The sequence below is a fragment of the Rhinopithecus bieti genome, unplaced genomic scaffold (assembly GCF_001698545.2).
Source record: "Rhinopithecus bieti isolate Rb0 unplaced genomic scaffold, ASM169854v2 scaffold_82866, whole genome shotgun sequence".
In the NCBI taxonomy this organism is placed as follows: Eukaryota; Metazoa; Chordata; class Mammalia; order Primates; family Cercopithecidae; genus Rhinopithecus; species Rhinopithecus bieti.
Window position 1 is genome coordinate 288911 of NW_016830476.1, and position 25425 is coordinate 314335.

Here is a 25425-nt window from a genome sequence, read left to right on the forward strand (position 1 = left end):
CTTATCTGAGCCTCAGCCTTTCTTCTGCAGGGAGCTACCACAAGCGTCGCCCTCCTCCGTTCCTATGGATCAACGTTTCTCCTGCGGCTCATGTATTAGAGCTGAACTAAGCGCCACCCTTTACCTTCAAACAACCCGAGGCTCCGTCCCTGTTGCTGCCGGAACCAGTTTGAGGTTTAATTTCCTGCAGACCCAGAAGCAGGGGCTTCCCTGTCAACCCCTCACCTGTGCCTCAGTTTGTCTCTGTGAGGCCAAGCATGCTATCAGCTGTCCACAGTTTCCCCTTGAAACTAGAGGCACCCTGGTTATCCGGGCCTCTCGTGGCTCCAGTGCCCGGAGGGAGCATGGTGCATAGTGTTCCGGCTCCACATGGCTGCACCTCCTGCACAGGCTTCTGAACTTCTCTCAGGCTCCACGAGCGTGACCTCTGGTGATTCATAGCTGCCTCTAAGAAGTGAGGGCTAGCATCCCTCTTTCAGTTCAACAGAATCAATTGAAGTTGGCTTAAGGAAAAATAAGTAAGAAGCCAGAAGGGAAAGGCATGCAAATAAGTGATGAGTCATTCAGCATACATTCCTTACTCCCCTTTTCTCAGAGCTACCCATATCCTAGGCATGATGTGGGCTCAGTCATGCATTGAATTGCTGTACTTAGAAATCATCTGGTCCAACCCCTTCATTTTACAGATGGGGAAACTGAGGTTCAAGATCTTCTCCAGGAAGAAGTTCAGGTGCAGACATCTGCAAAATGACACCATCTTAGGTGGCTCTCCAGAGAAGGTGCCAATGAGTGGCTCAGACAGGGGAGCAGGAGGTCAGAACTAGGAGGTAGGCAGAGCAGGCTATGGGGTCAGATGAGGCCCCTGGCCAGATCTTAGAATGTTGATCGATGAAGAGAGAGAAGGCATTAGGTAGATGGCATAATAGCATGAGCAAAAGCTTAAGGCAGGAAAAAAAAGGGATACATTGGGATGCAGTGACAGACAGTATGGCTGAAACAGCATGTACGTGGGGGCAGAGGAGAGAGCCTGGCTTCAGTGTAGAGGAAGTTGTGGAGTTAGATGCACCAGGATTCTAATCCTGGCTCTACCAGCATCCTGAGCTTCTCTCCTATGCCCAACAGTCCTCTTCTGTAAAGTGGAAATAAGAAGAGTTCTCACTTCATGAGGCTGTTGTGAAGATTAAATGAGATGGTGCTTAGAAGACTTAGAGCAGTGCCTGGCATAGTGTGTACTCTCCATAAATGTTACCTAGCAGCAGTGGAATTAGTATAGTGACTCCTCCCTCTCAGGGTTGTTGTAGGAATTCAGGTGGCATGTGTGTCTGGCACTTGGAAAGCCCCAGTAAATGGTATTGCTGCCTACACGGTGTCTCGGGACCAGGTGAAGGCTTTGCGTGATACACTGTTGGTGAGGAGAAGTGATGGCTGTCTCGAGTTCTTGGACACCAGGGGGCCCGTCATGGGGCATGGCACTCCCTCCCTCACACATTTCTTCCTCAGCTCCAGGGCTAGCAAGGCTAATCCATTTAGTCCGCTGTCTACTCCCAGAGAGTTCAGAATGGAATGCATTCCTGACAGCTTTAGCATAAGAGAGGAGGTGGTTCTTCGGACGTGATTGAGGCAATTGTTTGCCTTGCCCTGGGACGCCAGGGCTTTACATGTACTCTGTGCAGTATGAGCAGGCTCAGAGGGAGACTGCACCCTCTGCTCCACTCAGGCTGCAGCACTGGGAAGCGCTTCCACATGAAGGACTCTGAGTTCTCCCAGCCCTCTCCAGTGCACAGCTCTGTGAGCCCTGTGGGGCCAGGGTTGTTTACCACCTGGGCAGCTCCTTACTGTCAGGCAGGAGGATCTGGCCCCTGGGTCCATCCAGGAAGCTGCTCCTTCCCTGGAGGGGGGCTACAGTCAGTGGCACTTACCATTAACACCTCTGAACCATCTGCGACACAGCCGCACCCTCCCCTCCCTGAACTGCTCTCTGTCCAGAAGGGGGACCCTGTGAAGACACAGAAAAGGAGGAAGTTCCACAACACCCCTCATGCCACCATCCCCGTCCAGCCTGGGCTTCTAAGGAGACTCCAATCCATGCCAGTGCTAGCATTTTGAGAAGAAGAAGTCCCTCCATGGGGCCACCATACCCCATTGTGGCCTTTTGTTCCAGCAGCTGAGCCTTCCAACTCCTCTGCTGCCTGAGAGGAAGAGGTAAATGCATTTCCCTCCCTTCCTGACCCTCCTGCAAACTGCTCACACGGCCGAAGCTTGCAGAATCAGCGTACAGGGGTTCCAGAGCTGAGGCCTTTTATAAATGATTTCCATTTCTACTGAGCAGGGCACCCTTCATAGGGAACGAAAGGCCAATTCCCAGATCCCAGGAAATCCCCGGGCCGTAGCCACTGGTAAGACCATAATTCAGTTCCCCTGGACTCATTTGGGATCATTTCAGTTCAGTTGAGCAAACATCTATTGAACAATTTCTTTTTGCCAGGGCTGAATAGACATGATGCCTGTTCTCAAGGCCGTTTATGATCCACCAAGGGAGATGGACACATTGACAAATGTGTAGGAGGAGCTCAGAATGGCAGGCACAGGCCCACAAACCCTTGAGACCTGAGGTGTGTAGAATCCAGATTGAGACATTGGGAAGGTTGAGGGGCTGGGCGTGGTGGCTCATGCCTGTAAATCCCATCACTGTGGGAAGCTGAAGTGGGAGGATTGCTTGAGGCCAGGAGTTTAAGACCAGCCTGGGCAATGTAGTGGGACCCCATCTCTACAAAAAGTAAAAAATTAGCCAAGAATGGTGGCATGCACCTGTAGTCCCAGCTACTCGGGAGGCTGAGGCAGGAGGATTGCTTGAGCCCAGGGGTTCAAGGCTGCAGTGAGCTGTGATTGCTCCACTGCACTCCAGCCTGGGTGACAAAGTGAGACACTGTCTCAAACAAACAAACAAACACACAAAAACAAAAGAACTGTTGTGTGGTGCATGTACCATATGTAAAGTTGAATCTCCAGTAATCCCATACTCAAACACATGCATGCTTACATTCAAATACTCACACATTGTAAATAGCTTTACATCTGTCTGTTGAGATCAGATTTTGCCAACAACTGAGTTTGATGAAAAACATCAAGTTTCAGAGCCTTTTGGACTTTGGAATTGGGAATAAGGAATTGTGGCCTTCTCTAAGAATTTATTTTCAGGAGGAACTTTCCTCTGTTGGGATCCAGCGTCACCAGGGTGCTTGGGACAGAAGCTGGCCAGGAATTCAGAGAGTAAGGAAGCTGCACTGTCTCCTAAAGGCAGCTGACTCAGAGCCACAGTGTGCTGTCAATATAGGGAGGGAGAGATGCCTTCTGGCCCAGGAGCAAGATCTGAGCTGGATGCTGAAGTGTAAGTAGGAGTTTGCTAGGCAGAAGGGCAAGAGAAGGCCTAGACCATGGTAGTCTGGAGATGCTAATGAATCCTTTCTCAGATAAATGTTTTTAAATGAATAAAAACATTTTATTAATAAAAAAGGACAGAAAATAAACAACAAAAATCCAATAAAATGGATAGGATGACTGTGGAAACCAGCTATATGGAAATGCAGTTATATTTTAATAGTGGTATACTAATATATGTGCTTCTTCATTAATGTATTAAATAGCCAAGCCCAGCATCGAGTCTAACTACTACCATAATTTTGAAGTAATAATGAATATAACCGGTATTTCAAGATATCCTTAGCCCTGAAGTTTGTTATGAAAACTTTGGTGATTTCTGTGGGAAACAAAGTCACAGGTGCTATTAATATACTGTGGTTTATTGCCTACATTCAAAATGGAAAGAAATGCTACATTTCACTTAGGGGTTAGAGAAGAGAATGATGTAATTCCCCCCACAAGTGTTCACAGACCCCTGACTTCTACCCACAGACCCCAGGCTACAGGTTAAGAACCCCTGGTCTAGAGATAACCATTCGGGAACAGGATCAGGCAGGAAAATATGTGCAGAGTATATTCTAGGTGAGCTGCCATGCAGCGGGAGATGGCACGGTGGGAGAAGAGGCTGCAAAGATAGGCCTTAAGGAGACCAGAGTCACTCGATTTTACTTGCTCGTCAGAAGAATGCTTTTATTATAACATTGTATTTTTTATAATATGTTATAAAAATGAATACATGCTCATTATAGAAAGTAGTGAAATGAAAAAAGGGAAGAAAATAACTCAGTGTTCCAATGGCCAAGGCAATCTGCAAACATCCCAGTTAATTGCCACTTGCTGGGGATGGCTGTGTGGTGCAGTGGTGAAGGGGCTGGTCTTTGGGGAACTGGGTGGAGCTGTTGAATCTCGACTCTGCTCTTTTATTTCTCTATCTTGTTTTTGTACTTGTAGAATGAGAATGACAGTAATAGTACCTATTTCATCAGGTCGTTTTGGGAATTAAATAAGTCAGTTCCCATAAGAGTGCTTCGAATGGGCCATAATTAACACTCAGTAAATGTTGTCTTTAATAACATCGTCTCATAATCATTCCTCAATGTGTAAGTATTCTCTGTATTTGCTTAGTTGTAGCCTTCGTATAGATATACATATAATTTTATATCCTGCTTCTGTCTCTTAGTATTATTACATAAATATTTTTAATACTATTATAAACTGTTCATAAGTATTTTAAATGCCTAAATAATATTCCATTTGGGCATACCACCCATATGTTATATAGCTGTTCCCTTATGATATACATTTAGTTTATTTCCCGTTTTTATGGAAGGTGTTGAGTGGGCCTCAGTGTGGTTCAGACACTGTTTATTGGCCACATAACTCTGAGTCAGGTCTTGTTCTAAGTATGGAGGACACAGACATAAATAGGACAGGTTCTCTGCCTTGGGGGAGCACTCCCATCTATGTTTTAGGACTATAATTTGCCCCACCGTTCAAAGAATGGATTGGAAATGAAGAATCCTGGAGACAGAGAGATCCCTTAGAAGGGCAGGTTTTAAAGAGGGGTTGACCTGGAACCATGGCAGTAGACGTAGGAAGGAAGGGCTGGCAGTGAGTGAGCAGGTCAGATGGTCGGAACCTGATCCCTGGCTGGTAAAGCAGGTGAACAGCTTTAGTGAGGGAAGGTAAGAAAGAGGCCAGGATGACTGTGGCTTTGAGCTTGAGGAGCTAAGAGGAGTAAAGTAGAGTGGATAAGAGCACTGGCTTTGGTGCTAGGTCGATCCCCAAGTTCAAGCCCAGTCTGACCTTATGTTACCTGTGTGATCTTAAACAAGTTACTTAAACTTTGTAGGCCTCAGTTTCCCCAGCTGTAAAGTGGAGATAAAAATGAATTTTCCTCATAGAAGTATGGAGATCCAATCAGACTGTGAAAAATATATAACAAATCTGATGTGGTGGGGATAAGAAGAAAAGGGTCATGTAGCGTGTCAGGTACCATTCTAAGTGTTAAGTATTAATTCACTTTAATTCTCACAGCAACCTTATGAGAGAGGTGCTGTTAGTATCGTGTAGGTGAGAAAACAGGCCCAGAGGTTTGGTAATTTGCTCAGGGTCTCAGAGCTAGTAAGTGACAGAGACTCAAACCCAGACAGCCATGCATCAGACTCCAAGCTCTTACAGAACTGAGTGCGAGATGCCAGAGGGAAGGCCCTGTGGCAACATCCAGCAGGTGGTTGGAACTTGACTTTGTGACCCAGCACATAGGTGAGAGTGCAGGGTCTTCTGGGCAGAGACAAGGGTGGAGGCCGTAGGCAATGGTAAAATGGCCCAGGAAGAGTGAGTCATGGGTAAAGCCTAAATTTGTTGGGTGGGAGAAGGAAGAAGAGTCAGCACTGAGAGAAAGACTGACCGGAAAACTGGAGGAAAATTCGGATTGGACGGTGTTAGGAAATTCTGAAGAACAATGCAATCAGAACAACAAGTGCTACAGAAAGAGAACAGGATGAGAAGGAATAACAGGTCATGGTGACCTTGGAGGAAGTGGATTCAGTAGACGAGGTGGGCGGGGGGACCTCCACTGTAAGAGGCTGAGAAGAGCTGGGTGTAAGAGTGGCTGGCTGCAGGGGCCAGTGGAGACAAAGTAAGTGGCTATGAGAGAGGAACATGAACCCTGGATGTGGGTCAGGAGACTTGAATCCAGATGCCAGCTCTGGCCTTGATTAGGTGTGTGACCAGAGCGGAGGCACTTCACATCCGTAGGGTGCTGTGTCCTTATCAGTAAAATCAGGAGATAAGACCCCACTCCCACAAGGCAGTTGTAGGGATCTGATGGGATAATGAACGTAAAGCACCTAGCGGGCTGTAAGAGTTAAGTTGGCTGAAGTCACATGAGATAACCCCCATGGAAATAGCTTGGACTTTGAAGAGGCTCTTCAGAGATGAAGCCGGATCATCACTACCTCGGCCAGATACTTAGTACTGATGAGTCCTCTAGTCAGCTGGGATTTTGGGATGTTGTGGGATGCCTGCCCAAGCCCTAAGCTAAGAGAAGACTCCAAGATCTATAGTTCATATGGTAAATTGCAATGCTGGGATTTGAACCCTGGTGTTCTGCCTCAGGTGATCACCTGGCTGTGTTGGACTCTAACCCAGGAGAAAGCATCCACATGGCAGGTGTGGCTTTGCAGCTGGTTCAATAAGAAACCTTATACTAGTCCCTTAACCTCAATTGCTAGCCCAGGGAAATTGCTCTGCCTGACTCCTAATATGAGTAGGAAGAAAATACATATGGAGTTAAGCCTTGAGTTTTGCAGACAAGGATGCAGTGGGGAACCTCAATTGCATTTTCTGAGGGGCGGCTCCTTGGCTATGATACCCTAGTGTGTGCACTGAGAATTCTCTCCTGTCCTCTCCCTGTGTTTCCCTCTTTCTCCCGTCCTCCCTTTCTCAGTCTCTAGCATTTTAAAATATTAGATTCTCTCCCCCTCTTCTGATTACACATCCCATTCCTTCACACATTCACTCAGCAAATCTGAGCTGGGCCTCCTACTTTCTAGAAGATATTGTGCCGGACACTGAAAAGGTGAGAAGTGGGGATTAGGAGATAAATGTGGCTCAGTTCCTGTTTTTAAGAGGTTTGAAATCTAGTGAGAGGAGAGCTCTAAACAACAAACCAAAATAGATACAGTGCCTTAGACTAGAGGCATGAACCCCAGGCCTTGGGAACCGAAGGCAGTGTTAATTCCATCTAAAGGAGCCCAGTGGCTGGGTGCGGTGGCTCATGCCTGTAATCCCAGCACTTTGGGAGGCCAAGGCAGGTGGATCACTCGAGGTCAGGAGTTCAAGACCAGCCTGGCCAACACAGTGAAATCCTGTCACTACTAAAAATACAAAAATTAGCCAGGCGTGGTGGTGGGTGCTTGTAATCCCAGTTACTCCTGAGGCAGGAGAATTGCTTGAACCTGAGAGGCAGAGGTTGCAGTGAGCCAAGATTGCACCACTGCACTCCAGCCTGGGTGACGGAGCACGACTCCATCTCAATAAACAAATACATAAATAAATAAGCCCAGGAAGGTCTAAGGAGAAGGTGGTGTCGGAGCTGATCCCGGACAGGTGAGCAAGTGTTCAGTCCAGGAGGGAAAGGCCAGATCCCAGGCATGCTGGTCTGTCAGGACGGGACCTGCTCTGCCTGGGGGAGGGAATGTGCCAGGCTTTGGGACAAAGTGAATGGTGGGGGCATTGACAGATGAGACTCCTTTCTGCCTCTCGCTCTCTCCCTGCCTCCCATCTTCTTTCCTCTTTTCTTGCCTCTGCTCCCTTTGACTTTAGCTGCACCTGCTCTCTTCCTGTCTGTGTCATCCTCGCCCTCCTTCATACCTCTGCCTGCCTGCCTTGCTCCTCCTATACTCTCTTTATATTTGGGGGAACTAATGCAGCAGCTGTGCTGGGGCTCCCCCTACCCCCCTGCAGGCCAGGCCGGGCCGCGGGATGGAATCTGCAGGGTTGCTCCATTAGCCTCTGTCCTTCAGTGACAGTCCAGACAATTTATACACCCTGTTGGCTGTGGCCGTATGTTGTCATAACCTGGGTCATTTCCTCATTTAATGCCGTCCATAAACTCCAATAAAACTGTCCTGGAGCCCAGTCGTCCAGGGGAGAAGGAGAGACTCTGGGTTTGGAAGGGTTGGAGCAGGGGCCTGGGGAGCGGATGGGTAGAAGGTGAGGGGGCAGCAGGTGAAGAGGAGAGGACTGGGCCGTGGCCCAAGCCTGACCTGATGAGTGCCTTGCTTCTTTCCCTGTCCCTGCCGCCGGCTGCAGTGTGTCAGATCCTCCCCAAGGGGGTGGTCGCTGTCCTCGGGCCATCGTCCAGCCCAGCCTCCAGCTCCATCATCAGCAACATCTGTGGAGAGAAGGAGGTGAGTGGTGAGGCAGGGCTGGGGAATATCCCTGCGCTGGAGCCTGTGCCCAGAGTCCAAAGATACAGTTGATTCTTAAGGGCTGGAAGAGCCTGTCAAGGCTGGGTTGGTGTCATTAGTAACAACAACATAAATACAAATACAGAAGCAGTGGGCTTGCCCTGCTCCGGGATGTTTGCATGGAAGGGTCTCAGAGGAGGTGTTTGACAGCAGGAATTTGAAGCGGAGCTCCTCCGTGTCTTAGGGTTCCATGGCGGTGCCCCCCGCGGCCTCTTGGTGGTGGTGGGTAGAGGGAGAGGCTGGAGAGGGTGGTGGGCATGGCAGGCCAAGCAGGCAGACGTCTGAGCGTCCACTCTCGTGTCCACGTGTGCAGCTCCTGTTTATCTGTGTACATATCGGGATTCTGGGGAAGGATGCCTTCGAGGAAGGCTTTGCTACATTTTATTGCTAAAATAAAGTTTGAAAGCCTCTGTCATATAAGTTATCTAGAAAAGAGATTTTATCTTGCGTTCTTCCTCATTCACCAATTCCAACGTTTGCTTCTTCAGGCAGCACATTCTTCCTCAGATGTGACTCGAACTGGAGGCTCTCCAGTTTCAAAGTGTTGAGTCCATTTTCTCTAGTTCTGTTTCCATGGGAGAAAACAATGGTAGGGGACAAGTTTCAGAGTGACTGCCCCCTCCCTATTCCGTTAGCTCTCCCCCTCCTTTTTCCCCAGAGAAGACAAACTCAGAAATTCAGAGATTCTGTCTAGTGCTGGCATCTTTCCTGGTCTTTCCTGGATCCATCTATCCTTCCCCCTTCAGATATATCCTCAGGAGACAGTGAGAAAGTGGCCGCTTAGCCCCTGTCTGCCCCAAGGGCCTTCCCGCCAGGTCCTCAGGGGGCAGATGGAGCTTGGTGATCAGGTATGAGGTCAGGACCTGGGTGGGGTCGGGGGCAGGGATGTGGGAGGAAGGCTCAGTCTTGCTTCTGCCCTAGAGGCCTGGAGGCTCAGCCTTCCAGAAGCTCTAGTCTCAGGAGGACCCAGTTCTTAGAAACAGGAGAAGCACTTGCTGCAGGAGGGACTGGGTGCCTCCTCAGTGAGCCGCCCCTGACAGGGCAGGAGCAACAGACAGGCCTCTCTGCCCACCCCACGCCTGCTGGGAGCCTACCCCTCTGATACCACCACTATCTCTTATAATCCAGGGCTCAGTGAGTCCCTGAGGCTTTGGGCGGAAGAATATTTGTCTTCCTGATTTTATGAGCCCACTCTCAGAATTGTGTGCACATTGAAGTGCCGCAATCCTAGTCCTGGCCGCATTGGTCCTGCCCCTCCAGTAGCTGGGCTTCTCTCTGTAGACTGTGCCCCTGAACCTTCTTACGTGGGCTGGGGCTGACAACTCCCCATCTTCCTCCCCCTCACATATCCTCAAAGACAACTCTGAGGCCAGCCCAGGCCACAAAGGAGCTCTGTTCTGCTAGGTCCCTCCCAGCCTCTCCCAGCCCTTAGCCCAGGAAGTTAGACCTCATGTGTAATTTACATCTTTCTTGCCACACTCTGAGAAACAGCTTAAATCTATGGCAGGTCATTATTCTAGCAGTGGCTCTGATCTTCACCAAGTGGGGCTGCCAAGACTTCAGCTCCCCATCTTCTCTCTTCTGCATCCTCTTTTTCTTTCCTCCTCTCTCCCTCCTCCCACCCCGACACGATCTTTGCTGTGCGTCGCAATCCTCCCACAAGCCCCACTCCAATATGGCCTCCTCTTGGGGTTCAGTGGCTATTTGATCTCAGCCAACATATCCTTTAACCCTGTCTGGCATTTCAGGCCAGAGGCCAAGCCCCTGATCTGCAGCCAACTCCTCTGCCTCTGTGCCAGACCATCCAGCCACACTGCACTGCCCTGGGAGCGGCCAGACGCTTACCCGCCTTTGTCTGGTTATGTTTCTTCTAGAGCAACCTTTCCTCTCTGCTCAGATTATGCATTTATTTTAATGTTTTATGAGGCTGAACTGCCTTACGCGGATTCTCCCCAGCTCCAGGAAAAAGCAATGAAGTTCTCACCCAGGAGTCCATTCCTTTAAGTGCTGCTGACATCTCTGCAGCCCTTGTGGCTGGCTGCCTTCTGCCTTGCTGCTCCCCTCTCCATTCTGCTCACCTCTTCTTGTCCCACACACACCTCCGTGATGGCTTCCTGGGATACATTTGCAATTGCACATTGAGTATAGATCGATCTTTGTCATAGAGAGGGAACCACAGGACCAGGATTGGGCTGGGCCATCCCTGCCTGGACCCAGTAGAGCCCAGCGGGCTTCAAGGAGACTGTGCTGGAGGCTCCCCATCAGCTCCTCTTCCTCAGCCCTCACCCCCTGTGCACACAACTCCAAGAGCTTTGTGGGAGCTCCTACGTTTGGGGAGGAAGGAGAAAGGGCCTTGTCCAAGCACTTATTATTCGTTTGATGTTGAGCTGTTATACACCCTACACACAGGTGCACATTTTATCCTTCAAGAGCTCTAAGAAGCACCTGTGGTTATCTCCATTTTAATGATGTTTAGACAAGTTAAGTGGTTTGCCTGAAAATCACATAGCGGAACCTGGATGCAAACCCAAGTCTGTAGACTCCAAAACCCGTTTGTTTTGACCTACCTGAGTCCTTCCCATCCACCTCTAGGATCTGGTGGATTCATGGTATCTCTAAGGGCTCCACAGTACTAGGGGGTGCTAATGGGTTGTGCTCTATTGGGTTAGCTGCTAATGGAATGTGGTAGGCTAGAGGGTTACACAGGGACGACCTTGGTCAGAGGTGCTCAAACATTCAAACCAGCCAGCCAGGCTACCCTGCCCCTGCCCGGCCTTCCCTTCTATCTTGCCCATTTGTGACCTTTTCCTTTCAAGGTCTGTTTGTTACTCACTTCAAACTGAGTGGATGGGATACAAAATACAAGCAGGAGGAAAGATCTCTTACAACACAGATCAATTTCACGCTTTAGAATTGCCTTTCATAACTCACCAGACTCCCCAGTTCTGCGTTTTTCAGTTTCTGCTGGAAAATATTGGTTGCCCTCTCCCTATGGTTAAAAGGCTAATCCTAGTTGAATTCAGAAATTTTCTCCCTAGTTTCTGCTAAATCTTTATCCTCCTCCCACCTCAGTCTCAGAGGAGCTCTGGTCTCCAGCTGACTTCTCCCAGAAATTTAAAAGGATAAAGTAGGAGAATCCTACAGAGACCATCCCAACATCTTCCCAGATTCTTGGCAGGATAAGTTCTGGGCTGGAGTAGGCAGAGACAATTCTTCAGTCATTTCTGAATAATCCATTCTGGAGGCCAGTCTACTCACCACCAGGAAGTTCTTCCTGCTGTCTACTATCGATCTTCCTTGCTTTAACATCTATACACACTGATACTCAGCTTCAGCTCTGTCAGCTCTGAGCACCAGGTGTGAGGGTGAAAGAGTAAAATCAAGGTGGATGGCAGATTATTACATTGTAACTTTCCTATTATCTACCAAATAGCCTAAGCCGCCAATAAAGCAGCCATCACAGCCTCTTAAGATCTTTTCCTGGGAGAAGAGAGGCAGACGGCAGGAGAGTGGGTCCTGGGAATGTCAGTAATAGATGCAGAGGGAAGCTGACACTGTCCTAATGAAGCCAAACCAGGTATTTATTTACCTGGCTGTGTTCGGAGGTTCTCTAGATGGTTTCTCAGCCTGCAGGGCTTCCTTCCTCTGTGTGCGCCTGTAAGTCTGTGCAGGAGCCCATTCCCGCCCTACTTCCTCTCCTTGGGCGTTCTCCACTGAAGTTTGTTGGGAGCTGGTTACTGTACACCTGTTGGCTGGGCTGGGCTAATGGGACTCTTCTCTTAGTCCCAGGGTAGCCATTTTTCTCTTTCTGCCATCTCTGCTCTGATGTATTAACCACAAATAAAATATTCTAAGGATTATGCTTTCAAGAGCCAACTGTCTCTCTGCCCAGTGGCAGGCAGTTCCTCTGAGAATAAAGATCGATTCTTTTGCCTTCTCAGGACCACAGACCCCAGGTTGCAGACCCACGGTACATTCTTCCGGGTCTCTGGACAAATAGTTTTCTGTCCTGGAGCTTCTTCTTTGAAGCATCATCAGGGATGTCATCTCTCGTCTTCCTCCCACGGAGTGGGTGCCCTGGGAGCTCCTTCTCCCGTTGGTGTCTGGTGAAGGTGTTACATAAAAGAACCCACCCTCTGCAGCTTCGGCTCACTCATCCCTCTTTCTTTCTTTTCACCCGCCTGGATCCTCCCTGCTGTCCGTTTTTGCTCCTCTCGCCAGGTCCCTCACTTCAAAGTGGCCCCAGAGGAGTTCGTCAAGTTCCAGTTCCAGAGATTCACAACCCTGAACCTCCACCCCAGCAACACCGACATCAGCGTGGCTGTAGCTGGGATCCTGAACTTCTTCAACTGCACCACTGCCTGCCTCATCTGTGCCAAAGCAGAATGTAAGTTTCCCCAGGCTGGCTCTGCCCCAGACAGTCCAGTCTTGTTGATTTTGGCCTGATTCCCTGTGCCCCTGGCTGGAGACCCTCCAGGAAGGGGAAGTTTCCTTCAGATCCACAGGGCTGTTAACCAGTGGGTTTGGACGTTCCTATCCTTGTGTGTGTGTGTGTGTGTGTGTGTGTGTGTGTGTGTGTGTGTAAGAGAGAAAAAGAGTGAGTGTGAGAGAGAGAGAGAGAGAGAAAGAGAGAGAGAGAGAGAGAGAGAGGAGAGATGGAGAGGGAGTCCATCCAGGAGTACTATTTGCCAGGACTCCCTGGGCATGAGTGGAACAGAGGGGAACTAGGTTACAAGGATACTGGCCAACCGCCAAGCCTTTTTGCATCTGCAAACTCAATTCCCACATTCTCAGCTTCATTGTTAAGGAGATACAAAAAGAGAGAGAAGGAACATATAAAATTGGATGCATTTGTACTTGATGGGTTGAAGAGCTTCTTCCCCTGGAGAGCAGGTTTTGCTGATGGAACAAGGTCCAAGGTCAATTCCTGATAAAGCGTTTTTTAGCAAATGCAGGTTTTGGAAATGTGTTTTCTATGACTCTCAGACAATTTGTGACATAAATTTAGTGTTTATGAGATTTAGCTAATTTAAGCCAGCACCTTCCAGCAAATCTGTGCATCTGTGTGCTCCCAGCGGCAGCTGTGCACCCACATGTGGTCAAACAGGTGCTGGCCACTGGCTACTGCTGGAGCCCAGTGCCTGAGCCCCAGGCATCTGTGTCCTGTGCAGCTCACCTGTCCAGGGCTTACCCTGGGGGTCTTTATGGGTTACACTGCAGAGTGAGTGATTCCATCTTTATTAGGGCTCCTTTCTATGGCTTCTCAGAACTGCTCTGCCTTCTCAAGTCCTTCCTGCATCCTGGAATCCCCACAGTCTCCAAATACAAAAGCCACCTCTCTGTTAAGAGTCAGAACCACCTACTTTCCCAGATCTCTGTGCCTGGCATGTGCTTTCATTCATTTTTCCAATACAGATTTATTGAATATTTACTCTGTGCTACCCAAGAAATCAAGGAACTGAGTTCCAACTCTGCTGTGACCACCCAGGGGATTTGGAGGTTTTGGGTCTCCCCATTTCAAAGTTGAGGAAGTTGAGACTCTCTGAGGTGAAATGACTTGCCCAAGGCCACACAACTTAAGCATCAGGGCCCAAACTCAAATATAGGCCTCCTCACTTCAAGTCTAAAGCTCTTTCCAGAGCCCTGCAGTGGATGCAGAGAAAATAGGGCCCTTGCCACTCATCTGAGAAGGCCCAGAGTGGTTTATGCTAAGTGTCAGATGTGCAACGTGGCCAGTCGAGAAGGAGAAGGTCCCTGAGTACAGGGTGCTAGATAGGCTTTGGGATGTGGGCAGTGCTTCAACTGGATCTCAAAGGATAAAAAAAGATTTAGAAAAGGAGGGAAAAGAGATAGGGCTTGCCAGATGAGGAGCAAGAGAGGGAGGCAGGAATCCTGATGCTGTACCTAGAGGGAGTAGGTTGGAGCCTAGAGTCCATGCTGGATAAAGATGGAAAGAGAGGCTGGAGAAGGGAGCAGAGATCCTTGTAGCAGGCGAGGAACACGGACTTGGTCCTGTGTTATCTGCAAGCCCTTGAAGGTCACTCTCTGAGGAGCGTCTTCTGCGGAGAGGCCATTCTCATCATGGGTGTGCCCTTGTGAAACAACTGGTTTTGGGTCCATGAAAAGGGCAAAGGAGTTGGGAACTGGAATTAGACCCAAGGGGCTGGGGACCCTCAGACTTGGAGAAAGAAAGTTGAACCCAAAGCCTTGTTCAACAGGCAGGCCCTGAGTGGCACCAGCAAGTTGGGTGCATTCAAGAGCACTCCAGTCCATCACTCAGGCAGTCAACAGGCATCTTTGAGCATCTCCTGGATGCTGGGCACCCTTATGCTCTTTGTACGACATAAGAGAGCAACACGCAGTCTCTCTTCTCAAAAATGAAGCAGACTTGATGGAAAACTAAGCAGGGTCAATGGTCATGAAGCAATTAACACAGTAAAATGGGCGCAGTGCTCACACCTGTAATCCCAGCACTTTGGGAGGCCAAGGTGGGAAGATCACTTGACGTCAGGAGTTCAAGACAAGTCTGGCCAATATGGTGAAACCCCGTCTCTACTGAAAATACAAAAACTAGATGAGCGTGGTGGTACGCACCTGTAATCCCAGCTACTCAGGAGGCTGAGACACGAGAATCACTTGAACCCTGGAAGCAGAGGTTGCAGTGAGCCGAGATCATGCCACTGCACTCCAACCTGGGCAACAGGAGTGAAACCCTGTCTCAAAAAAAAAAAAAAAAAAAAAAACAAAGAAAGAAAGAGAGAGAGAAAGAAAGAAAGAGAGAAAGACAGTAAAATTATAATTGAGGTACACTGGAGTTCTCCAGCGGGGCTTCCATAAAGAGGGTTTGTCAAGAGATCAGTGAACATACATTCTAACCCCCTCAGCTAGAGAAGAAGAAAGGGAGGTCCAGAAGGTAGCTTGGTTTGACTAGAGTCTCATAATTAGTGGTAAAGCTTTGATTTGAATCCAGAGTCTCTGGATCACAGTCCAGTGCATCATCGTCATTACACCTGTATTTATCAAATGGGTTTCCTCTGGATCTATGTTGACCAGTGCAGCAGCTGCAAGCCACATGTAGCTATTTAAGTGTACATATGAACTCATTAAAATTAAATAAAATTAGAAATCCAGTTCCTCAGTCTGTCTCGTTACATTTCAAGTGGTCAGTAGCTGCGTGGCTGGTGGCTGCTGTGTTGGACATCACAAGTGTGGAACATTCCCATCACTGCAGAAAGTTCTACAGGACAGCTCTGCTTTGATGATAAGTGTTTTGTGGACCAGGAGTTTTATGGCAAAAAAATAATGTTTGGATAACCCTTCATTCTATTTCCTCCTAGTGGAGGAAGTGGACGATACACATCAGCATGGACACGCTCAGATGTCTTGTGGCCAAAACAGATATTTGCTTCATTCTCTTTGAAATAAGTTTGACCATGAGCAGAGAAAGAATGCTGATCTTTCAGCCTGAAGGATGTTCCCACTTCAAGCAACACAGTAGGAAGCGCTGCGTTCTACTCGGTGGTTCTCTTCCTGTGGCGCCCTTGGACCTTCGAATGGTATCACAGGCTCAAGGATTCTCCCCTAGAACTGACTGCCATGAGACCATTTTGGCAGGACTGAACTGGTGTACCCTGTGTACACAGCGGGGTTATTAAGAGACTGAGGGCACCCGCACATGTCTCCAGGCAAAGATTGTCCTGCAGTCTTCCTCAATGCTGGTACAATATCTCACCAACCTGACAGGAAGTTCTTTTTGTGTCTAGTCACAATCTGGCTTGCTTTTAGCCTGAAACTTGTTTCCTCTGCTTCAACTCTTACTGGGCTTTGGGAAACAGGTCGCTCAGATGTTTGCTAAGCATCTACTACACACTAAGCACTATGCTAATTCTGTTGCCTCCCAGCCCAGGGCTCTTCCCGTTAGAATTATGACATTCCTTGACATTCACACAGTTTCGTGCAGATGGCAAAGCACTTTCACTTAACATTTCTCCATTTTACCTCCCTCCTCCCCAGTCATTCCAGAGCTGAGAAAACAGAGTCTTGGAGGTATTAAGGGACGCCAGGTCACACAGCTGGTACATGGCAAAGCTAAGACTTTATCTTAGTCCTCTGATTCTCAAGCTGGCTTTTCCCTCTCCATGACCCCCTTCCACCATCATGGTCTGCACAAACAGAGCAGTGGTTCGAGGGTGGCAGGTGCAGTGTTCAGGAAAGGGCAGAGATCTCTCTGAACAACACACGCCCTTGTTCTCTCAAGCAGGGGTGCAGGACAGCTAAGCACAGACAAGGTTCTGGAGCAGATGTGCCTGTCCACGTGCAGTAGGGGCCAGCCCACATCCCAGCAGACTTGGCAGGCATGCAACAGATTTGCTGGAACAAACTCACTGAGGCTGCCAAGGGACTCCAGTCCCTACCCTCCAGGGCCAGAGGAGGGAAGGTGGAGCAGAGCAGAAGTTCAAGGGCAAAGAGGATTAAAAATCTAATCAAGGGATGAGAAAACGAGGGACCGAAGGGAAATGCAGCTCAGAGCTCCGAAGGAGACACTCTTCCATCTTCCTTATTAATGCAGGGCCGAGAGATGCTGTGAGTAGAATTAGGAGCAGAATCTAATTCTATTTTCCAGCCATCAAAATTAGGCATAACGGAGATAATTCCATGGAGAATCATGCCACTTACTCTCTTGCTTCCCAAAAGTAGATTTTTAATAAGCAGGTTTTGGACCAAGTAGAGCAATATTGTATATTACATTATTTTTCTTTAATGAGAGAAAAGAACATTTGCAAGTGCCTGTTTCCTGCTGAGGCTGGGGGAGGAGATGTGGTGAGCAGCCCAGGCATGGCCCTCCTGGTCAGAACTCACAGAGCCTGAGGGAGTTGGCTACTGGGGGGCTTCCAAGGAGAGTTGGGGCTCACCACTGTGGGTGCCCAGGGCCTGTTGATCAGATCACCTAGCCCTGCCGCGGATCTACCTGTTGACCTCAGGCAAAGCCCAGAGCCACAGGTGTAATATGCTGTGTATTTCCCTGCTATCTGCTGTCTGCCTACATGGCTCAAATCTTTTTTTTCCTCCTCCTCCTCCTCCTCTTCCTCCTCTTCTCCTCTCCTCTCCTCTCCTCTCCTCTCCTCTTCTCTTTTCTTTTTTTTTTGAGACAGAGTCTCACTCTGTCGGCCAGGCTAGAGTGCAATGGCGCAATCTCACTCACTGCAACCTTCATCTCTCGGGTTCAAATGATTCTCCTGCCTCAGTCGCCCAAGTAGCTTGGATTATAGGCATGCACCACTACACCCGGCTAATTTTTGTATGTTTTTGTGGAGATAGGTTTCACCATGTTGGCCAGGCTGGTCTCGAACTCCTGATCTCAGGTGATCCGCCTGCCTCAGCCTCCCAAAGCGCTGGGATTACAGGTGTGACCCACCGCGCCTGGCCTTATTTTATTCTTATTATTTTTTAAATGCTTGCTTTTGTGTTTCTGAGTGGTTTTTTTTTTTAATTTGTTTGTTTGTTTGTTTGTTTGTTTTTGAGACAGGCTCGCTCTGTTGCCCAGGCTGAAGTACAATGGTGCGAGCTCTGCTCACTGCAACCTCTGCCTCCTGGGTTCAAGCGATTCTCCTGCCTCAGCCTCCCAAGTAGCTAGGATTACAGATGTGAGCCACCACGCTCGGCTAACTTTTTGTATTTTTAGTAGAGACGGGGTTTCACCATGTTGGCCAGGCTGGTCTTGAACTCCTTACCTCAGGTGACCCGCCCATCTCAGCCTCCCAAAGTGCTGGGATTATAGGAGTGAGCCACTGCACCTGGCCTCTTTCTGAATATTTTAACGTCCTTTTTTGTGGTTACATGGCCTATATCCCCACATCTTCTGCTACTTATTTTCTACCTGTGAGAACTTGGGAAAGTGACTTTACCCTCTACCTCTGTCATCTCATCTGTAAAATGGGGGCAGTGAGACCTCCCTCCCGGGATGGCTGAGGAGATTAAATAGGATGACACCTGGAGAGTGAATAACCCTGCGTCCACACCGAGGAAATGCTCGGCACACACGAGTTTTCCTTTCCTCCCTTCCTCTGATCTCTTTCAAATGAGGCATGGCCAGACCTGGGAGCAAGAGTCAGCTGAGGCTGGGCTCTGTCCTCATACCAGCCTGTGTTCACCAAACGTGGCCCAGGCTGCTGGAGTGGAGCAGACTTGGATCTCAAGGCAGTCCCTGCCCTTGGGGAGGATGTGCTGCCAAAGAGAACGGCAGGATACCGGAGTCAGCCAAGCTGCACCACCACTTGGGAGCTGTGTGACACGGAGCAGGTCAATCTGCCTCTCTGAGCCTTAGTTTCCTCCCATGTAACAAGGCGATAATAATGTCTATTGAGGTAATTGGATGGGAAAGTAACTGGGCCCAGAACACGATACCACATTTAATTACTGTTATCTTATTCTGCAACTCTGGTTGTGGCCATGGGGGTGGAGGATGGGGAGTAAGTAGTGATACCCAAGGCCCTGGAAGAGTAACCAGGACGGTAGTGGGCCTTCCCTGTGCCATCCCCAGGAGGCCCTGTGGGAGGCCTTTTGCTCATAATGATTCAAAATTAACCATGCAGCTCTGCGCTGATACCAGGAAGGTCACAGTCCTCCCGTTACAGAGCAGTTACTACGTGCCCAACACCATGCTAAGGGTTTTTATATTATCTCATTTAAATTTTAGATTCTCTTATTTAAACCGTATAACTCGTGATAACCATGTAAGATGGGCTCTATTAACATTCTCATTAAATACAGAAGAAAAGAGAGATTATCTCCATTTTCAAGGTCACATGATTCCTGCTACCTTCTCTCCCAGCTTTCCTAAAGAAGAGAGAAAAGTGAGGGACCATCTTTCCTATAGTACGGGAGGACCGAGACCATCCCATGTATCAGAGACCAGAATGTGGAATCAGATAACCTGAGTTTGGATCCTGGCCTGTCCCGGGACCTCTGACCCTATGATCTCAGTCACTGAATCTCTCCCGCCCCAGCAATTCTATGTTGACTCAGGGATGATAATACCCACCTCCCGGGGCAGTCGTGAGGATGAAATCAGTTGTGTATGTGAAGGAATTTAGGAAACACTGAAGGTTATTCTCAGAGCAGGGATGTCTACCAGATCCCAGTAGCTGAGGCCCAAGCTGGAAACACATCGTGACATCAGGAGGCTGATGGGAACACGAAGGCCGGGGTCTTCCCACACCCATTCTTGCCATTGTAGAAGAGACAGCCTCGATGGCCAAACAGCCACCTACGGTCTGCCTGTGAGCAAGAAGCCTCAGCCGGCTCCTCTCTCCCTCTCCTCCTCTTGCCCCGCTGGTCTCCCCTGCCTGTTCCTGGAGCAAAGCTTAGGTGTGGGATGGGACAAATTTGGGATGCAGGTACAATACATCATTCCAGAACTTGAACTTGTTCTGTGCCCCTTCCCCACCTGAGGACACCTTGGACCCTCATCTTGTCCCTCTGGTGAGGGTTCGCTCCGTGGAAGAGGTCCAACAACCACACACCGTGAGGCATGGGCACCTGGCAGGGGGAAGGGGAAGGTTTAGGTTTAGGACACTGTGTGCCATATTGAATTCATACTATCTCATTAAATCCTCACCACAATCTGCCAAGGTCAATATTACTTGAGCTGCTTCCCACAAGGTTAAAAAGTGCTGGTCCCAGACCAAGGTGCTACTCCAGCCAGTAGAGAGGGAAGGAAGCTGGTTGAAAGAGGTGTTTATTTTTATAGTATTTTTTGATACAAGGGTCCTCTGTGTCCCCTGCGAACCCATCACTTAGGTCTTCGTGTCCTTGTCCTGCAGCTGTGTCTGCCCTTGGCTGTGCCTTTCCCTGCCTTGACATCCTCCTCCCACCCCTCTTGGCCCCTGCCTTCCAATTCCAGAAGCCAGCCTCCCTTCTTCCTCCCAGAACAGCCTGCCTGCCGAGTCTCCCATCGATCTGTCCTGCTGCATCCTGAGCAAGGCTAATAGGTTCCCTAGGCCCCTCTCAGCCTTAGACTTGGCAGGCAGGGAGGCCTGCTGCTGGGCCATGGTCCCGAAGGAGAGGAGAGGGGGTGGAAGTGGATGGGGTGTGGGGAAGAGAGCAGCTTTTAACCCCTGTGATGGCAGCTGCCTTTGGTGAATCCCTTAGTTCCATTAAACAGACAAAGGTGAGGAGAATGACAATTCGAAAATGCCAAACTGCCCTGAAAACTCAATATTCTCAATGTAACTAAGCCACACTTTTCCTAAAGTAAATTTCTTCCACTGCCTAGAATTAAAAAGTATCCTCTTCTGATTCATAAAATTAGAGCATCTCTGGGCTGGAAAGACATCAGTGTTTTTCTAGTTCAAATTTTCATCCACTGGTTTAATTCCCTCTACAGTGATCCTCAAGAGGGGCTTCAGTCTTTCCTTGACTACCTCCAGTGATGGGGAACTCACTACCTCATGGGCAGCCCACTGCATCATAAAGGAAGGGTTATTCCTTATGTTGAGCTGGAGTCTGTCTCCCTGTGACTTCCACTCCCTTATGACTCCCGGGTTTAGTCCTTGAGGCTGCGAAGAGCTAGCCTGTCTCGTGACAGCCCTTCCCACTCTCCCTCTGGCCGGCCACCCAAGTCAGCTGCTCCTCAAGTGACATGGTGACGGTTCCTGCCTGGCACTGCTGCTCCCCTGACCCGTTAGGATGTAGTTACTTTCTTCCCCCACAGTCTCTACATCAGTCCAACCCAGCAAGCACCATGCACCCTGCCTGCCCTGGGGATATGCCAGGAAGTCTGAAATGGGTTCCCTACCGAACACTGAAATCGTTTATGCATAGACTGTATATTATAAATATATACACACACATATATGCACATATACATACATACACATATACGTGCTCTCAAATACTTTCTATGGTTTAAAACCAAGTCTATCTTTGGTGGGTTGGATAATCCTGTAAGAGGTGGGAGAAGTGAGAAGGGGGTGGAGGCTGGAGAATGGGGAGAAGGTTTCAGGAAGGAGATGGGATAAAGGGCAGTTGGGGGGTGAGTGGGAAACAAGATTTGTTAAGCCCCTTGTAGTTGCCGTCCTCTTGATGACCCTGTAATGTAGTCACTCCCCTTGTTCCACAGAAAAGGAAACTGAGGCACAGAGGGGTAGGGCCATTGCCATAGTAACCTGCCTGGCAGTGCTGGAGTTGGCACTCATGTCCCCAGACTGGGTTCTTTGTGCTGAGCCAGGTGTGTCCAGGTTGGAAAACGGAGCAACTGACTAATAGGCAATTCTGGGCAGGATGCGAACCTCCCAGAGGACTCGCCACCGCTGTCTCTCTCCTGTCCCCGCCCTGCGTCTCAGCACACAGAGCATGTTATATGGGATGGGGAATGATGCTATTCTTTGTTTAAAGGACAGCAGAACTCTCCAAGGGGTAGCAGGCTGGGAATTGATTGGAACAGGTCCCAGTTTATCTGACATCTAGGGGGCTCTCTTTCCCTGGGAGTTTCGTGCACCTGCTATTTGCAAAGGAATAAAGCATTCCCGGCAGCCTCTGCCAGGCGTCACCATGCTGTGCATAATCCTGCTGTCATTCCCCAGCCTTCCCTGTCTCGTCCCACTGAATTTCACTGCCTGTCTGAAGAATCCCAGGGGATTTGGCCTCTTTCCCAGTCAGGCTCTAAAGATTCTTCCTGCTCCATTCTAGGACCTGGGTGAGGGGTTGCGTCTGCCACCCCTTGCTTGTTCACCTCTCCAGTTGTGGGGCACCCTCACCCACAGCCTGCCCAGGACATAGCTGAGACTCCGGGTGCCCAAGCTCCGTGGTCTCCCTGCACCTCTTTGTTGGAGTGTCTTTTGGATCAGGCACCCCGACCTTTGTCCAGGCAGGAGTTAGCTTTTCACATCGTCTCTGAGGAAGAGGCGGTAAATACTCTATCCATTTTACATATAGGACAAAGTGAGGTTGCCCCCTAAAAAAAAAAGATTAAATTCAGGCTGCCAAACAAAACGAGGATGTGATTTGAACTTCATCATCAACTTAGCTGTGAGTGCCGCCACCCTAAGCTCCTGAGGGCAGGGATTGTATGTGACCCGTCTTCTCTGCCTGGTGTCCTGTCTGCCCGGTGCCTGGCACTCAGGACATGGCAGAGAGTGTTGGTTGAACAGACATGTCCTTGCCTGACTCTTCAGCTGCCTCACCGTGCCTGCCCTTGGAGCACTTCTGGGGATGGGTAAATACAGGAGTAACATGGAGACCATACATCCCATATCCCGGCGGGCTTTCTCATATGATCACAGTGAGTTCTCATCCTCCTTTGCCCATTCTACAGATGAAGAACGGAGCCTTGAAGAGGTTAGACAACTTCTCAAGGTCACGTAGCTCAGGAGGGCTGACCCTGAGCTTGAATCCAGAGCTTTAGGATCAGGATTGGCGGGGAGTAACCTGCAACATCAGTGCCAACGTTGTGGGGGCCAGTGGTGAGGGGCTGTGAGGTGCACAGACGGCGGCGGCAGAGTCTTTACAAGTCTCCCTTGAAACCCTGTCAGAGAAGAGAGGAAAGGCCAGTTTTGTGGTTTGCACAGCTGGGCTGTTTCTGAAGCATCTTTATAAATAACAGGCCTTCCCAGGGCTTCTCCCCAACTTGCCACAACCTCCAGCTCCCTAGAAAGCCTTCTCAAAACAGGTGACACGAAGACGGGTTGGCAGCACCTTCCCAGAGCTCCTGTCTCTATCAGGCCAGGCCCTTGGGCTCCGACTCCATATCCTCTCCTTCCTGTGAAAAAAGAAAAAGCACAGACACACACCCACATCAGCTTCCCTCCCCTGAGTCCTGAGACGCGTGTCTCTGGGCCTTCCCGGGCACTGTGCCCGCTGCCTCCAGCTGAGTGTCCTCAGAGGCAGCCTGGTGTCATGGGAAGAGGATTGGATGGAAATCAAAAAACGGAGATCAGAATTCTGGTCCCAGCTGTGTCCCCGTGTCTCTGTGTGCTGAGCAAGTCATGTCACCAATCTGCAACGTGAGGAGGTAGATGGGAGGCTCTCCCTCATTTTGGCCTGTACGGTGAGGAACCTGTGCAGGAAGGAGTCTTCCAGGGTTGTAGTCAAGCCATCCCTGGGTTGAATATCCCATCAGCCAGGACAGAAACCAGCAGCACGGGACCTTGGACTGGTTAGAAAGCCAACCCTTCCCTCACCATCCCGGTGTGTGAGGCCAGTTGCTCGTCCTCCCTCTACCTCTGATTCTCCTCTGTGCTGGGGATTATACTACTTTATGGGATTGTTGTGAGGACTTACATGAGATAAGCCATGTAAAGTGTTTAGCACATTAACTGGAGCACAATAAGCATTTGATAAATGTTGCCCTTCTCATTGCTTTTGGGAGCAAATGCCTACATGATGTCTTTTTCTCTGGGAATTGAGACCACACTCTGCCTCCTGCACTCCCACATCACCCCATCCCCCACATTTCCCACCCCACCCCATACACACATACCCTCTCCTGGCTGGCATGTCTTTCCAAAGACAAGGCAGAATTAAGACCCTCTTGTCTCAGTGACATCATTCTGGAACCCCTCCTCCCACCAGGGCCCTAGGCATCAAATAGCTGGTGGGTAGGAGAGGAGGGAGTGAGGGAGGCAGGGATAGGTCCTTGGTGTACAGTCGCTTTTTTCTGTTTTGTTCTGGGCCCAGATTCTTGCCTGCTGGAGTGCAGTTCAAAGCCTGTTCTCTTATGATCATCATAATACTTTGTCTTAATGCAGCCACGAGGCTCTGAGGAGTTCAAAGCGTTTTGCTAGATCTATTTTCTGGGCCTTGGGATCTCAGGGAATTGCTCCTCCACCTCCAAAATGAAAACAAAGGCTCTTACAGAGCCCAGTGTAACATTTATGAGGGTTTACCGTGTCCGAGGCTCGGGCTTGAGCCCTTCACACGTGGCCTCCTGTAATCCTTGCCTTGGAACTAAGTGCTGACTGCTGTGATAATTCTAACTTCTCAGATGAGGAAACTGAGGCCAAGACAACTGGCCACATGGAGAAGTCCATGGATTAGAGAAGCAGACTCAGGCCTGGTGGTCTCTGAACCCAGGTCTTGGTCTCTGTGCATCCTGTCCAGCTTTTGAGGGTGGTGAGGAGGAGGGGGGATTCTCTTATTGCAAGGGAGCTTCTCTACCTTGAAAGAAAATTCTCTAGGGAGTCAGGGGAGGTGATGGGCTCTGAAGTGTTCTTTTATTTAGATGTGATCATTGAAGCCCAAAGAGGCTGAGAAACCTGCTCAGGTTATGATCTGGCTCCTTAATGCTGGCAATGGGGCCAGACCCCCTAACCCCACTTCCAGCGCACATCTCCATGCCTTCCCATTTCTGCCCAGGTGTCTCTAGAGGCAGCTCTGTGGACCCTCAGGAGCTTCATCCTCTTTCCCCTCCAGGCCTTTTAAACCTAGAGAAGCTGCTCCGGCAATTCCTTATCTCCAAGGACACGCTGTCCGTCCGCATGCTGGATGACACCCGGGACCCCACCCCACTCCTCAAGGAGATCCGGGACGACAAGACGGCCACCATCATCATCCACGCCAACGCCTCCATGTCCCACACCATCCTCCTGAAGGTAGGAGCCTCCCTCTCTCCCCTCCCCTGCTGAGCTCCCACCCTCCGCACTCCTTGCCTTGAGGGTCCTCCTGAGCTGAGGCTGACGGAGCCCTGGGCCGGACCTGAACTCTGACAAGCCTCTCCCTGTGCTTCCGTTTTCAATGGGCAGTTCCCGAAAACTGAAGAAAGCAGGGTGAGGGTGATGTCGTTTTCAGCACTGGGGCAGCAGGGCAGGAGGCAACGGAGACACCTAGATGCTGCCAAACTTAGACTCTGCGAAGGGCTCTGTGGAGAGGTCTGTGGGTTCCTAGGAGGGGCTAGGGTGGAGCACCCAAGGGGCTTGGGCAGAGGCTGTTTGCCAAATGGTATAGAAATGTTTCCGTAGTTTCACAATAGGACCGTCACACCAGTGTGTCCTGCTGAATGCCCGCTCTGTCTTTTTTTTTTTTTTTTTATTAT

At 49.6% G+C, this 25425-nt stretch overlaps 1 protein-coding gene across 1 annotated transcript in view; it reads left to right on the forward strand.

Moving 5' to 3' along the window:
* Positions 1–25425, forward strand: part of GRIK4 (glutamate ionotropic receptor kainate type subunit 4) — a 201699-nt gene that overhangs the window by 11963 nt on the left and 164311 nt on the right. The window contains exons 5-7 of the mRNA XM_017865557.1: positions 8239–8336; positions 12618–12783; positions 24807–24985. Of these exons, the coding sequence (XP_017721046.1) occupies positions 8239–8336; positions 12618–12783; positions 24807–24985 (443 nt within the window). The remainder of the gene's footprint in view (positions 1–8238; positions 8337–12617; positions 12784–24806; positions 24986–25425) is intronic.